Source organism: Zosterops lateralis (genome assembly GCF_965231275.1).
Source record: "Zosterops lateralis genome assembly, chromosome: 3".
In the NCBI taxonomy this organism is placed as follows: Eukaryota; Metazoa; Chordata; class Aves; order Passeriformes; family Zosteropidae; genus Zosterops; species Zosterops lateralis.
Genome location: NC_139764.1, coordinates 106,639,776 through 106,657,086, shown reverse-complemented (window position 1 = coordinate 106,657,086; position 17,311 = coordinate 106,639,776). Strand labels below are relative to the sequence as shown.

Below are 17,311 nucleotides of genomic sequence, written 5' to 3'. Positions count from 1 at the left end.
CCTGAGTCAAGTTCAATCAGATTTTCTGAGGACACTTTAAAATTCTTGTTAGCTGTGGCATTATTAGAAATATTAGTAAAACTAATCATAAATTATTGAATAAAATAATTCTAATCTAATTAGTTGGCTTGTCCCTTATGCTGCTAGCACACCATATGCACATTATTAAATATGAGCCAGTTGGGCTGAAATTTCTCATGATGATGTCTGTCTTGATGAGATACAGTTTTTTAATCAACATTTCTGTGAAACCAATCAGCAGTGTCTGGGAACAAAAGATGGGAAAATAAGTTGCTTTGAGTTAAAATAAGCCTCACAACCAGTTCTGTAAGAGGCAGGTGGCTTAGCCCTTTGGGGTGTGAAGTGCATGTTTCCTGGGGGACCATCCTAGGGTCAGAGGATACATAAAAATTCTCCATTTGTAGCTACAAGTTAAAGCCTTTCCAAAAATCTGCATTTTCATATGCTCAAGAAAGGTTGATCCTGCTGCACCTCCAACAGGGAATCAGACTGGACACAGTTCTGCTGGTTTCAGCACCTGCAACCTCCTCCCAGGGGGACCTGCAGGCAGAAGCTGGAGAGAAGGTGAGATACCACCTTTACTGTGCTCTTACATCTCTGATAGCAGCCTCTACCTAACACCAAAGGGGTTTATATGTTCCTCCCATATCTACAACATTATTGTAAATTGATCTGTGTTCTTTCAGGAACACAGAAAAGGATGGGCTTAAACCAGATCCGGCAGCTTTGTTCTGGAATTTGCTTACCTCTTGCATAGTGTGTTGTAACCCTGAGGTTCTTGTAAAATTACCTTATTCCATTAAATATTTAACAGAGATTTAATTTGACAGGAGTTAAGCAAAAGCTGATGAACATCTCCAGAAGTGAGATGATCTCCTTAATTGAAGTTTCAACTGGTAAAACTAAAATGAAAAGAATGCTGTCTGCTTCTGTCCCAGCATGGCCATGGGGTGGTCTGGCTCAGTCCATCCCATCCTACACTGGGACATGCCCAGGAGGATGTACAGGGGTGAAGCACCCAGCAGGGAAACACACAGAACCCTTGTGATGGGTTAAAGTTGAGCTCCTGCTACGCTGAGTATCTACAGGCATATGTCAAAAAACCACGGCTGTATTAGGAAAATGTCACTGATCCTTGGGAACAGATGGGAAGAAACTAATTCATCCAGAAAATAGAACAAGGAGTATTCAGTTTCCTCGCGGTGCCACTAAGCCACTGTAATTCATCAGAAAGGCTTATCTGTCCTAACAACCCGGCTCGCATCCCTTTCCAAATCAGACTTGCATATGTGACATTTTTTCCACTTAAGACACTCACCAGAAATTTTCCATATTTAATTATCACATCTTCTTTTTTTTTTTTTTTTTTTTTTTTTTTTTTTTTTTTTTTTTTTTTTTTTTTTTTTTTTTCCCTCTGACTAGCACTGTTTTGCAGGAGAATGAAACTCTTGCATTAAAGAAAACCCCTCAGCTCCCAAATCTCCCAGGGAAATTATTAGGGGCTCCCTCACGGCAGAAACAGTGACTTCTCAGGGGACTGAATCACTGACTTCACATTTCTTTTTGTTAAAGAATGAGAGGGAAACCCCCTGGGTATTTTTATAGTGACTTTTTTTCCCCTTTTTGAATAGGCAGACAGTCTGATACTCTTCTTCTTCCTTTTTTAAGAGGCAATCGTGTTTGATTCTCATCAATTTTTCAATACATCTCCTATCTATTGTCTTTTTACTGCTTTTGTCTTTAGCTATAATTTCATAAATTGGTATCAAGTAAGTCTGAAATCTTTCCTGTGAACAACTCCCTTCCTGAAAGAAACAACAAAGTCTCTTGTTCCTGATGAGATACAGCAAAAAGACATGAGGAACACTCCTCCAGAAACAGGTAGAAAGGAAGCAGTGGGGTTTTTGTTTTGTTTTGTTACCATGGGGACAGAAATTGTTCATGGATACCGGGATTTTGGAAACCTCAAGTCATCATTCCTGATACTGAGGTGTGGATGTCCATCTTCAATCTTTAACCTTACTTCATCCCAGGTGCAACCCACACTCTTCCTGTGGTGGTGTCTTTTTCAGGGCTTGGTATGCTCATGCAAACTCTCAGGAGACTCCAATTTCTGCCACAGTTTGAAGTCCTTAACATGGCCCCAGTGCAAGGTGGGGAGCCTAGTTTTGCAAAAACATGTTTTGCTTGGGCTTTTTGGTAAATGTGCAGCAAGGTGGAGAGGAGGTGGACAAAGCTACTGGGTGTGACCACGAGCTTCTATGTGTCAGAAGCCACTGTGGGATACAGTGGGGCCACTGGGTATTTCAAAGGGCTGCTGGAGATAGGAAGAGAGGGGAGAGGAAGCATGGAAACAGAGAAGCAGCCTTCTTTCCTCTCCAAAGTCTAAGTGTTGAGGCTGTTGGATGTAATATAGTAATCCATTTCAGGCTGGAAAATCTTAAATGGGATTTGTCCAGGTCAGCAAACACACTTGAGACTAGAAGGCAGAATAAATGTAAATGAAAGAATAGGTAAAAGCTAATCTTCTCTGCAAGTGGATAACATGGTAACATCCCTCTCCTTTTCTGTTGCTACAAGAAGATAAGCCAGGAGTTCTATTCTGTGACAGGCAATTGGAGGAAGGAGTGTGCACTCCATGACAATCCTTGAGCCAGAGGTGTCCTTCATGTGGGGTTGATGATTTAACCTGCTGCTGTGCTCCTCACTTAGGGAGCACAGGCGGCTCTTGGGATGTGTCCACGGCTCTCACATCTCTTCCAACATTACATGGCCAAGTAGCACAGTCCTGTTTTCCCTTGCATGATGCTCAGAGAATTTTCACTGCCTTCCAATAATGCACGCGGGCAGAGATTGAAGGGGCACTGCAATGAATGGCAGCAGCACTTCATATGGAAAAAAGTTATTATAACCAAACTAGTTAAACATTTTTATTGGAAGAAAGAAATGTGGTAGTGCCACCAGTCCAGGCAGAACTCCAACCAAATTGTCTTCTGGCAGGTGGGTGCCTGGTGGGGATGTTGATGCATTTGATGGAGCAGATTAGAGAAAGGAGTCTGGTTAATACAAACTAAGCCTCCTTTTAATAGTAAGTGCCTCTTCCTCTCCTTGAACACTCTGCAGACAAACTTAGGAATGGCATGGGCATAGGATAACCAGGAGACTGTGATCTGATCCTGAACACAGCTTGTGAGGCCCAGGTGAAGCTGCTGCATGAACAGTGAGGGCTTGGGTGTCACCCTGCAGGCTCAGAGCTCTCCTGGGAGCTGATCTCTTCCATATACACAGCTGGCTGCCAGTCTTATGGCTTCCCCACTGACCTTTGAGCAAATCCTCCTTGGAGACCCCCAAGTCAAGTGTCCTCACTTGCAAACACCACATTTTGCGTATGTGTGGTGGGCATGGCACATGCCCAAGCATGGCAGGAGGCTCCACCTGCCACCACAGGGCAGCTTTAGCTTCAAATTTATGGGCATGATGTTGATGAACTGAGGAGTGCTGGAAAAAAAACAACCATGGAAATGAAGGAGAGGTAGGAGGAATATTGAGAGGTAAGAGGTCATTGGCTAAACAGCAACACAAAAATACTGATTTTGCAGGGCAGAGGGCAGCTAGTAAGTAGGGAAACACTGAGGAGTGGAAAATGTCATTCTGAAGAGAGCACATGGCACGTACAGAGGAGAAATGGGTGAGATAAAAGTCAAGCTTAGTAGAGTGAAAAATACTAAGAACTGGCCAAGAGAAGAAAAATACACTGAAGAATGAGATGAAACACTCATTGCTGTGGGACTTTCAGGTGAAAACCAGCCATATTCCCCTACAAATACCAAACTATTTGCCTTGGGAGAGTGTAAAGACATATATCTGATTTTTCTTGTAAAGTCAAAATTATTATTATTATTATTATTATTAATTTCACCCAAAATAAGCCACAGGACAGTGTAGTAAAGATGTACAGATGCTTCTATTGTTGTTTTTCAGATAGGTCTTGCATTCTTAGGTCTGTGATTGTCCCACTTTGGTCTGACACATCACTGCAGGAGTAAATGTTACGGTGAGGAACTAGATACTTAGATTAGAAACCAGAAATACTCACAGAACTTAGATCTCTGTCCTCTGGTTCTCACCAGATTTTAAAATTTAATAGTCATGGTAATTAAATACTGTTTTTCTTACAATCCAAAAACATGAATAAAAACTTTTAATTCCATTCTGACTATTCAGAGTATCAAAAAAAGTATATTTTAGTGCCCTGTCATGAAGGCACAACGTGAACTAAAAGACAGTGACCAAGTAATTAGGCTTACTTAGAATTGCTGACTTCAGCATGTCTGTGGCCATCTCGTTAAATAAGACAAAGCTCAGGAAGCTGGGCATGGAATACATTTTTAGCACAGCTATGTAGGACAGCTTGGCTAGCAATGGAAAGGCAGGTGCTGCAAGTACACGGCCTCAGTTCATTTACTCAAAAAGGACTTTTGTTTTGACATCTAAAAACATGAGAAGGGGATGTGCAATGTGGTTTACTATAAACATGAAGTGTAAAGCCCTGTGAGGCTCCATTCTCCCAGTGACATCCATCCAGCTGTGGGCTGCACTGCTGCAGGAACATCTGCCCACTCCAAGGTGGGAAGGACTAACACGAGGCAGAGGATGGGGCATTGAGGAAGGCCTTCTCCTCCCCAGATGGGGATGTGTGTGACCAACACTCGCCCAAAGGCTTCCACGGCACTGGCATGAAGTGAGCCTGGTGTCACACCTACTGCTCACAGGCATCCATGTCCCAACACCTCCTGACAGCTGAAGCATAAAGAATAAATGGGAATTGGGAGTGAATTCACTGCATATTCCTATAAGAATTCCAGGCAGAAGTGCAAGGGCTGAGCTGCGTGGACTTGCTATCAGTCCCCAGCCTGTATCTCCTCTGCACAGGCAGGATGTCAGTATCCAGCCTGCTTCACCTCCACTCAGACTGGACAAAACACAAGCCATGATTGATGCCAGTGTTGCCTTGGGTTAGGCTGGCATGTGATACTTTGAAAGAGATGGACCTTTTGGGTTTAAATATGTGCCACACTGCATTCAACTCACTAACATTAAATACTCAGTGAACTGAGACAGGTGCTACTGGTCTAAAAATCTCCACAGACCTTGGCTGCTTTCAATACCTGCAGCTACTGTTGCATATCTGAGCATGCTTGAGGCATTTTTAAATAAACTGTTGTCCTATTTGAGGTTAAACAGGTTTCACTGATCTCTGGGGTGACTTTGTAACAACTCACCATCAGACATCTCAGTTGCCTTAGCTCAGAGGTACACCTTAGGAATTCACAAATCAACACAAAAATGCTCTGAGCCTGTCAGAGGCACCCTGGCAATGATCACGTCAGGATTGATCCCAGCTCCATTTTGCAAAAGGCTCCTTCTACTTCCTCTTTCCTTTAGACTCTACTGTACCTGGCCCTGCATCCAGTTCTTGGGGGGATACTTTAAAAATACTGGAAACACTATGGTTTCTGTAAAGCTGGAGAAATTAAAATGTATTTCCAACATTCCCACTGCCTTGTAGTGAAAATCAGGCATTACCAGTTCACATTCCTAGACATTCTCCATGGGGGTGCCACTTTTCAGACTATGTTATTTTAAGTTATTTGCAAATAAATTTACGTTACACCCAACAAAGAACTCCTTGTTTTATTATATATTTTATGCCTTCAGCTTAACTAATGAACTTTGCTTACACCAAGAAAACATAAATACCATCTTTTAACTTCATAAGTATCTTTAATGTATTTCTGTACTATTAAGAAATAACAGTACAACTCTATTGGAATGATGGGTGATGAGTCCAACTCTGGATGGTTAAGATGATTTTTTTTAAGCACACATGGTATTGAGACTTGCTAGACTTTAAGGATCCCAGGGGATGATTCCTTAGCTCCTGTGGCACTTGTACTATTACAGTAAGGAAGAGGAATACAACTTTGCATAATGCACTCAGTTTTTCAGTATTTTTCTGAGTCCAGGAAAACCTCGTGCTGTCAGTGAATGGATTACAGGAGCAGCAGTGGCTGTAGCCAGGTAATGGAAGGAGCCAGGCAGAGGGTTGTTTGTGCTGCTGTGTTACACGAGTGTGCCTCTGGCCGGCTGCCCCTCCCGCTGGGCGCTCCGCGTGTGTGTCGTGTTGTATCAGGCTGCACGTGGGAGCAGGGCAGGGCAGGCTGTGGCCACAGAGCACCAGCCCCTCGTGTCCTGACCTACCAGGAACCCCAGCAAAAGGCTGGGAATCATCCTAACAAGCTGCAACGGGAAAAGCAGCTTATTCCAAGTTTCTGATTATGCTTAGGCCTTACCTGAATACCTTATAGCTGTCCTGTAATTACTTACTTGCTACTCCTATTGCTCTAAGGCTCAGTAATGAGAATATGATTTTTTAAAAATGAAGTCACAGTTTCAACACAAATGGTGAAACACTGGAACAGGTTGCCCAGACAGGCAGTAGATGCCCCATCCCTGGAAACTTCAAGGTCAAGTTGGACAGGGCTCTGAGCAAACTGAATTAGTGAAAGATGTCCTTGCTTATCGCATGGGTTAAGTGACCTTTAAAGGTCCCAAACCACTGTATGATTCTCTTAAACTCGGAGGTGAAGGCAAACCATTCCGAAAGCAGCTTCTCTGCAAAGACTGTATGTGAATTGTTTGGCCACTTGGGTGCAGCCAGACCAAAGGCTGGCAGAGCCCAGTGCAGAGCAGATGACCCAGGTCAGCTGTTGCCTGCAGGAGCATCTTTGCCAAGCTGAGTGCTAAACCGCATTTCCAAAAGCAGCCTAAACACCCAGGGTGCAAAACGCCACAGAAAGCAAGTAAGTTGCAAACCTCTGAGTGCTGTTCTAATTCTGGAAGGAAGTCACCACCTCTGACATTGGCTGGTACGTTGAAAAATCTGGTTTCTTGTCTTGCTTTTTATGTTTGGTGAGCTCAAGGGCTTCATAAACTAATAAACACAGTTTTAATAAACTACATCTTGACGCTGTCAGCCTCTGAAGCACATATGCCTGTGGACACCACTGATAAATCCCATTTCAGAACGCCTGTCACTTCTCACAGGACAGGCAGCATTTTAACAAACCCGTGAGTGATAATCCACTACTTGAGTAGTGCTGTGAGCCCACATGGGACAACACACGATGCCAGCATGAAGTTTCACTTCATTTGGAGATTTTTTAAAATCTAAAATGGCTAATTGTTCATACCTAATAACAAATTTCTTTTCTCCTCTTTTGCCTTGAACTCATTACTTCTAGCTGGTAACTAGTCTGTATTAATGAATGACAACTGCCTTCAGCAGAAATCCAGATATTTGCTGGTATAATATCCATACATTCTTGCCAATATATTACAGGGATGTCCCCTCCCATCTCACAACTCCCTTTCTCTCTACAAAGGCATTGAGATACCTGTAGCACAGAGCTTTGCTGTGACACCACGCAGGGCTTACCAATCATGGGGGACTCAATGAAGCTCCAGGAGTTGGTCTGAGGGATGTAGGACTGCAGGACGCCCGCGGCACGGCCAGCCTCATTCACCCCTCCGAAGACGTAGATCTTGCCCCCGCAGACGGTGGCCGCAGCCGAGTGCACGGCCTTGGGCAGGGGGGCAATGGTCTCCCACTGGTTGGTGATGGTGTCGTACCTGGGGACAGCAGCAGGAGCAGTGAGCTGAGGTGAGCAGCACTGGGCAGCACACACAGGCACAGAAAGCTTGGCAAACAGAAGAAAAGCAGAGGTGGAAATGTGGGGTTTTTTTTTTAACGTCTTGCAAATTCAGCCTCATTCGGTAAATGGTGTAATGAATGCTTTTCTCTAAGGTTTTGAAACATTGATAGAAGCCCAGAGAAAGCTGGTTCTGTTTTCTGTATATGCCTCTCAAATCTCATTATAGTCCAAGGTGCAGAAACTTGGGACATCTTTGTTGAGATGTCTTCCACTGATTAATTTCTTTTAATGAGTATACAATGAGATTATTCTTGCTAATCAGTGCGGAGATATCCAATAGTGACTGTGGGCAGGCAACTGTTAATATACTTCAGTTGTTCAGCTTGTGGAACACATCTCACCTGCAACATAATGCAACATGATGGCTCCTTTTACTCTAGTTAACTGACCAGCAACTCCCATTTTGTGCCAGAATAAGTTGCTTCCATTTAATTTTCATTGTGCAAACCAAGCTACCGTGCTTCATTTCAGGATGCTGCAAGTGTTAATGCTGGAGTAAGATTTCACCATTGCATTTGTATTTGACATGAATCAAACCGAAAAGAGTATGCATGAAAGTGCTAAATTAGTTTTAAGGTCATCAGTATCTGATTTAATTAAGTCACTGACCATAAGGGATGTACAGTTAACAATCCATGGATGAAGATTCATTTGAGACAACATCACAAGTACAGGCATCCCCTTTTTTTAAGATAATGTGGCAGGGATCCAAATGGCTGCTCTAAAATGAATCTTGGAGACAGTGGAGAACAGTGTGATTTTTAGGTTTCTATATTTCCATGTAATGACAGATGCAGTCAAACAGGAGTTTCCTGCGTAGTAATTTTTCAGAGCTGTTGACTGCCAGAACAGAAGCCCTCATCACCCATTCAGGGGTTTTGCTCTTAATGGCAGCGATATGCAATATGCAAAACATGAAATGAATTGATGAACATTAACCCATCTGCAAAATATGATGTGGCAACAAGGGAATTCTCCCTCTGTAACATGTCCCTCAAATTTTCACTGCTCAAACCTGGGGAAAATAAAAGGGAGGAATGATAAAAATGGCATAAACAGCAGAAAATAATGTGCTTAATAAAAATGCACTAATGAGTTTCCGAGTAATATAACTGAAAGTAATTAACACACTCATAAAACTGAAGCAAAAGCAAGAGGGAGGCAAACTTTAACTAAAAAAAAAATAAAATTAGGAAGGTCCCTTATAATGAGCATGGAGAACTGCCTTGTATGATGCTCTAAATTAGTTACAGAGAAATTAAATTCATCTACAACAAGTGATCAAAGAGAAGAAATATAACAAGATTAAAAAACACGGTGCTGGGAGCATTTGTGGTGACACACCTTTACTGGGCTGATTCTTGTACCAAACCTGAGCCTGCAGATGCATTTTGACTGCACAAGCAGCACCTCCAGGTAAGTCACCACATGCTGCATCTCCTGCATTCACCCACAGCACTTAGAGGGGGCAGCACTCACATCCACCCGAGCAGATATGCAAAAAATCTCACATAATATACAGTTTCACACATTGCTTTTGGGACATACTTTGCTAACCCAGCTATTGCAGTAATTGGTAATTTAATCCTTGATGTCTCGTTAAAAATTGTCTATAATTGGTTATAGAATGGGAAAAACAACAGAGCTGAGAACAGACCTAATGTTCCTTCTCTTGTTCCCCCTTTAAGACCAATCCCACCTGTCAACTGATAGATTTTGTCTCACACCATCTACTCTGATTTAGCACCAGGAACATTTGTGGGCAGTCAAAGTGGTCTGAGATGGGGGTGGTGAGCAGCCAACTCCCTTCTCTGTTTCTGGCAGGAGTACCTGGCACACTTCAGCTCCCAAGACAAGGACACTCTTGGCAATGACTTTCTGATTGTCCCAATACATTTTTGGGAAGAAGGGGTTATATCCTTCACCTGTGCTGGGGGGGCTGGGTGTGGCTGAGGACTGCATCCATAGGAATACTGGAGAAAAGTTCAAATTACAAAAACAGTCATACCTTTTCTGGATGCATTTCCTTACTGAGCTCTCAGGTCCCACAGACACCACTTTAAACCCACTTTCACTGCTCTCTCTTTATGCCCTGCGATGACAGAGCTGATCTTTCCTTCTCCTAGTGTCCTTCATCTTGCCACCAAAAATGATGAGTTTCACTTCATCTGCTAAAAGCCAAAGGCTGAAAATCTACTGAATACAGGTGCATGTGCTGAAGCTTAAACCCCCACTTTTTTCTTGAAGGTCATTTCCTTAAAAAAAATTAGTGACCCATAAAGCAGGTGGAAGCAAGTCCTTGTCTAACTAACATGGGCATCTAATGTGGGTTTTACATGGGCTGCTCAGTGAAGCAACTCTCTTAAGTGTGTCTAGCCCTGAGGCTGAAGAGGAGAAATTGATGCCTTCAAGGCTTCCTGATAGCTGTCCACCAAGTCCCTCCATCCCCCGGGAATTTATTCCACCTGTTCATTCCCTCCTTTCAAAATGAGTAGATTTGATTTCTAGTCTGTTTTGCTTCAGTTCCCACCCACCAGAAAGTTTGTTTCTTTTTCCCTGTTGGATTATAAAGCTGTCTGCTATCAAATCTCTCTCACATATGGACGTGCAGAAAATAATAAAGTCAACTCTTCACCTTCTATGGGATAAACTAAGTAGTCTAAGCTCTTTAAGTCTCTGCAAGGCAGGTTTCCATCATTTTGGTCTATCTCAAGTCAGCTCTTAATGTGTTCACACAAGGATTTGCACCAGATTAACTAAATTGGTTTAAAAATGAATGAAGGTGAACCTTTGTAACCTTCCAGGACAGAAAATACTGACACCTGCTTACCTCCCTGCCCTAGGGCTTTTCCATCTGTTGTGTCATCTCTGGCACTGCCATCACACCATGGCCACTGGTGCTTGTGGGGCTCCTGGCTGCCTGTCACACCAGCCCTGCTCAAGGGCCAGCAGGGAGGAAACTGATTTAAAGAATAATCACTTTGATCTCTTTCCATTAGTCAAGCTTTGCATTCGAATCCCCTGTTTGAAGCCGTAGATGGAGACATAATGTGAGCTGGCTTCAAGCCAAGCAAAGGTTTTTCTTCCCTCTCCTCCACCGCTCCCTCCTGGTGTGTCCATGCTTGTCCTTGGCTGTGGGCCTACTGAGCCCATCCAATTTGCTGAACTTGAATCCTCAAGGACATCTCCTTTCACATGAGTGACTCCTGCTCTGCAGGCTTTGCATGCTATGGCCTCATGTGTGGTTTTACACACTTGCCCTCACGCTCCTTCCTCTGCCCAGCAACCTGCGGGTCCCCAGACCTGCAGGACACGTGTCCCCACCTGTCATTCACGTGTCACTTGCACTGAGCACAGGGAGCTCATCTGACCCTTGTGCACTCACTACCTGCTGCTTTATGTATTATTTACACATACCTTATCTGGTTTTAGATCTCTTATGCATGTGTATATGCACATTATCTGTATATATAATGTATGTATGTATGTATATGTATAATTTATATACCCATGATAGAACAAATGGTCTGAACCCAGCAGAAGATACAGCTCAGGCTTGAAGAGAGCACATGCAGAAATAAAGCCTCGCTGGTTTTCACAACTCTCCACTCTTAGGATTTCATCTGTGGGACTGATCTTCCCCTTCCTCCATCCATTTCGTTCAACTCCTCCTTCCTTGCTCCTTCCCGATCACCTCAGTATTAACAGCAGAAAACGCTTCATTTCAAGCTGTGCCACTTGCTTCACTGCCTTCTTGACTTTTGATCTCTTCAGTACCTGAAAACAGTATTTTTTTTTTCTCCTCGGTCTCTTAATTTCTCTCCTCCTGGGTTAAACAGCCATGTGTGTATCTTCATTTATTCACATTATAAGATCCTTACATCATGGTCAGCCACTTACACACTGACCATTTCTGTCAGTCTGCAAGAAATCCTTCAGTTATTTAAGCATTATTTAATTGTATTTGCAGGAAAGCTTCTATTTAAACTAAAGCTGTACAGTGTCATATTGAACTGCTCTTCAGATGATTTACATGTTTAAAATCACAGTAATGGATTACTATTTTTTTGCCTTTTTTCTTTTCTTCTGACAGGCTTAAGAAACTATCCTAAGACAAGGCAATATATTTAATTTTCTTTCATCTAGGTAAGATAAGATCATTTAAAATCATTGAGTCCAGCCATTAACCCAGCACTGCCAAGCCACATCTGCATAACTTCAGAATACCTCCAGGGATGCTGACTCCAGTGCTCCCCTGTGCAGCCTGTTCCAGTGCCTGGCAATCCTTTTGGTGAAGAAATGCCCACTTTCCTTGGGGGAGAACCTCAAATTCCTACATGATCATATCTCAGTAAAACAGTAGGTTCTGAAGCAGTTTCTAAGACATATAAAGCTTATTCCTTACACTTCACTTTTTTAGACTGTCTTCCAAGTATGCACTGCCAACAAAAGTAATCTCCCAATTTTAGACAACCTTATTGCAAAAGTGCTGTCAGGTCAAGGGGATTCATCTTCTTCTGTCCTTCAAACATATAATAACCACAAAGCACCCACATTTTCACACTTCCAGTCACATACATTGTCTTGTCAGCATACGCAGTCTTCTCGCCTTTCAAATTGCATATATTACAGGGCCCATCCATTATCTAAAGACCTAGTTTGTGGATCCACTTCATTTCACCAGCTCCCAACTCAACTCATATCTCAGAAGAAGACAGAAAGTGTAATACCTTCTCGCCTAACACCTAATGACTTGCTTCCTGTCACACAGAACCTTGCCAGAGGGGCTTGATGGAGAACTGCAGCCATGCTATTATTTCCCTAAACACTCATTGCAAAAACATAACTTTCCCTGAACATATACCCATGCACAGCCACAAAAATGGACTTATAACTCAGCCCCTCTGGCACATGCATATTGTTTTAAGATGAGTAACAAATGACTCCTATTCATCTGTTTGTGATTGATAGTCCCATATTATCCATAGAGATGGAATTTTTGCTGTCTCCTCACAGACAAATGGCAGATAAAGGGCAAAGAATCTCAGCCCTGCTGAATTTGATGGGAAAACACCCGCTGTTTTAAGTGGCATGAGAATTTCTGGGTAAAGACCCTTCAGCATCAGTGACACAACTGAAAGCATGGAGAGAGGGACACAGGAGCTGATGCCATAAATCATTACTACTCCAGTGGTCCCTGCTTGCTTTAATGCTTTGTAATGTATTAAGTGCAGGCAGTTGGCATCATGTATAGCTAAGGTGGTCTGACATTTGGTTTTAAAAAGCAAGATGCTGTAAAAACATCTTTGTAAGATTTTCACCATTTAGGATCAAATATTACAAGAATTCCATGAAAAACAGGTGGATAACAAGAATGAAACTGAGAGAAAATGCTGCTTTCTCTGTCTTCAAAGACCCACTGCAATGAGACCCCCTGTAGACATCATCCTCTGGGTGTGCTCACTGGTGAGGTCAGGGTAAGTCACTCTGGAGTGGAGAGATGCCATTCCCCATGCCAGCAGACACACGTCAGAACCTGGCCAAAGCTGGCCATGGTCACGCTTAGGCTGACTGAGCAAGCAGAAAGCAAAATGTGGTGGGGAAAGATAAGCTGCCTGTGCACCAGGGGAGGTGGTAGGTGGTCCAGTGAGGGAGGATGTTCAGTGTCTTGCCCTTCACACTGGTGGCACAGCCCAGGACTGCACTGTGTCAGGCCTGGATAAGCCCCTGCACCTCCATCTGGAGGGATAACAGGGCTGTAATCTCAGAGCCCTCCTAGGAGATGAAAAACTACTCCAAACCCAGGAGGGTTTGTGTGGCTGCAATTCCATGTTGAGGGGAAGAGTAATAAATTTGGAGGTAAATGTAATTTTTGGCATCACTTGACATGGAGCATATGACCATGCCACATTATTTTAATTTAGTGCTTCTCCATGACCTGCTGGAATGACAGAGAGGTTTATCCCTTACTGAGAGATTGTATCACACTATCCCATTCCAACCAACACGGTATTTGTAAGAGGAATGTGCAACCCACACAGAAATATGGTGGGAGAAAGTTGGTTTCTTGTAGCTCTAGAGGAAGAGAAGGAAGAAAAGCAGAGTCAAGAAGTGGGCATTCACTGCTTGTAACACAGCAGCCAAATCAGTTAAAGTAATTTTTGTTCGTATTTTAGTGGGTTTTTTTCCAAAGCTTCAATCCAAATTCAGAAATCCTCACTGCTTGCAATTTAAATTCCTGAACCCTGCCTTGTCCACATGGGAAGTGCTTTTGTGTGAAAAGGCCTGACTTTGTTCAGCACTGCCAGGAGAGTCAGCCTTCCCTCACCTGCATTTCTGACAGCAGATCCTTAAACATCCTTTCCAAAACACAGCTTCAGCCATGCTGTGCTTCATTTCTGTCAGCCCCTACTGTCATTTTAATATGAAGAATAAAAAAGGAAACATCCCCAAACTTCTCTCATTTCCCAGCATAGCCCAAAGGAGGCCATGTTGCACTTTTTCCATGGCTCTGTCCCACAAGCCACTCTACAGACAACAGCAGATTAATTATAATCACGGGTTTAGCAAATCCCCATGACAAGACATCCTTATTGTGGCTGAGACAGCGTGTGCTGAAATGATAGGGAGGAAATCTGCTCCTTTCCCACATCCAGGTCTCTTGGTGGGCTTGGTACAATGGAAAACCAGCAGTGCTGCTCTCACTGAGCCAAGCAGGGCCTGAGTGTGACTTTGCAGGCTGCAATGTCATCTGTGGTGAGGGCTGGGGTGACTGAGATGAGAGGGAAGGAGGAGGGGGACTCTGCTTGATTTAAGATTCATTCAACTGACCAACATTTTGGATGCTTTGATAAAGAGAGACTAGGAGAATCAGAGCAGAGACAGGAACCAGGCCCAAGGAAAACTGAAAAGAGATAATTTAATCAATGACAACTGTCAAGACTCCACAACAGCATTCTTTTGCTGTTCATCTTTATCAAGAGATGGAATGAAACAGCATCTCTTTCCTGGGCTCTCTCCTTCCTGTGTTCACAAAAATAGTTCTGCTAGTTAAAAATTTACTGACTTAAATTATGGGATGAATACCTTCAGATACCAGAAACAAATCTGCTGGAAAGGGTGAGATTTGCTTCAAAGCAAGTCCTGCGGGCAGTGCCCACTATAAGTTCTGGATGAAGAAGGGGAGCAGTGTTCACATGTTGCATTCACTGCTATGATTTATCATTCATTCTTTGCTGTCTACATTTCCCTGATTTGCTGAGAGCATCATCACCAACCTTTTGAAAAAATGCGGGGTTTTTTCCTTCCCCCAAAATCCTTCCTAATGACCTATCCCTATTTGTCTTGCCTGTTAAGGGAACTTTTACTGGAAAATGCCTGCTTCAAAATGTTACTGAAGAAGTATTCAAATTCAGCATTTAAAACTGACAAAAATATTTTTCGTTGCCACATTCACTTAGGAAAAAAACATTTCCCAAATATGTTTCCCAATTAAGTGTTTGGGGAAGGCTAAGACTGTATTGATATTTTTGGCATAGAATATTCTCATAAACCGCATTTCAAAGTGAATTCCATTTTTTTAATGAACACACTGATATAGATATAAAATCTATGGCTTTATTGAATGCTGTGGGTGACAAGAAATTAGTTTGTTTTGGAATTCCACTTGGTGAAATATCTTTGTTGCACTTTTGTTCCATCCTGTTTAAGTTCCATGTGAAAAAAATTACATCTGGATTCTACTTGAGAAGAGAATTTTCCATTCTCTCCCATCTTTATTCAGCCAGGAATTTAAAACTGTTTCCATTTATTGGTTGTTTTACTCTGAACTTGGCAGGTCCCAGCCCCAGGACAAGACCACCAAAGGTAGGATCTTCCAACCAGGTCAAGGCTGAGGTACTACACCAGGAAAACACACACAAGAAACTTACTTTGCTGTTGCTTTTTTGGATTAAGAAGAAGAAAAAAAAAAGTAATATTGTGGTCTGCAAAGACTTTCATCAATACTAAATTGAAATGGGGCTCATTAGTTCATTGTATAACCTGGAAAAATGTCCAAAGAAGCTTAATTCCTCTCTTCACTCCCCTGAGCAAAGCAAGAACCTGGCAACTTTCCTCTTTGGTTTTGAAACAATGCTTTCCACTGAAGCTTTTAAACGAAACCTAATCCTGCCCACTTTCCTACTTTCAAATGCTTATTTCAACACATACAGTCCACTTGATGTGTCCTTTAAAAGGCAAACAGTCCTTTAGCATAGCATGAAAGAAAAGCTCCAGCAAACAGCATGTGTTTGGTATGGGTTTTTTTTGAGTTTTGGGTTGGGTTTTTTTACCTTTCCACATGGTCAACGTTGCCTGCCACACCGACCCCTCCAATGGTATAAATTTTGCCGTCGTACACCAGGCTGTTGTGTCGACACCTAGGGACTGTCATGCGGGACACGAGGTTCCAGTTATCCAGCAAGGACATGTAACACCAGACGTCGGCCAGCGTGACGCCCGACTCCATCCCACCTGGCACCCAGGGGGCAAGGGAGAGAAAAGGGGAGAGAAAAGTGAGATCCCACAACGACAGCAGCTCCACACGCGGCAATCAAAGCCAGTTACAAAGAAAAAAATAAAACCTCTTCAAATGACATTTGACTAATTAAAATAAATCACCCTCAATACCGAGCATCTGTTCCGATGATGCATATCTGTGTCATTTATTCATGCGCCCCAAAGGCTGGGGTTTTTTTAATAAGATGACATGAAGAAATCAAGATGTCAGACTACGAGGGACACATACATAAGGGGATAGGCCCTTCTCAGTGTTCATAAATAACTTCCAGTCTATTAAATTACTGCGACACTTGCAAGAAGGTGTCAGGAGGCTGAGTCTATCTTGGCTTGCGAGACACAGGCCAGCCTGAAACCTAAAACGCTTAATACAGTGATGGATTGAAGCAGCACATATATGGGCACAATGAAGTCAGTGCTTGCACTGTAGGCTTAATTTCTAATTTTCAGGAACAAATTTCTTATTTATTTTCATTTGCAGATAAAGGACAGAACCAGCTGTACCAGCCCTGTAAAATAGTTCAAGATGATCTTGTGAAGTATTTATACTGGTCATTTTTAACTTCTGCTTGAAGCTTCCAAGGTAGCCACTTAGTGGGTGTCTTACTGTGCTGTTTTGAAGCACAAAGAGGTGAAATGATTTATCTGGGACCACACTAGGCGTCAGTGGTCAAGCCAGGAAAATGAACTAGACACAGTTCCAGGGTTTAATGAGAAAACCAGACTTCCTCCTTGGTATTTTGTTCTCCAAATGTATGCTATGCAGTGCAAGGTCCAGTACTTGGAGCTTGCAGAAGGCCATTCTCACTTCTGTTGGTTCCCCTTCTCTTTTTTCTCTGTCTTCTACATTTGAGCAAAGCAAAATATCGACTGACTCTCAGCTACATTTCCAGCTCTCCTTATCACAGCCACCAAATACTATCCAGTCACTCATCCAGATTTAAGGGAAAGATCTG

At 42.8% G+C, this 17,311-nt stretch overlaps 1 protein-coding gene across 1 annotated transcript in view; it reads right to left on the bottom strand.

Moving 5' to 3' along the window:
* KLHL29 (kelch like family member 29) overlaps window positions 1-17,311 on the bottom strand; it is a 389,156-nt gene that overhangs the window by 13,679 nt on the left and 358,166 nt on the right. The window contains exons 11-12 of the mRNA XM_083857762.1: window positions 16,130-16,310; window positions 7,520-7,713 (exon numbers count right to left, since the gene is read on the bottom strand). Coding sequence (XP_083713888.1) covers window positions 7,520-7,713; window positions 16,130-16,310 — 375 coding nt within the window. The remainder of the gene's footprint in view (window positions 1-7,519; window positions 7,714-16,129; window positions 16,311-17,311) is intronic.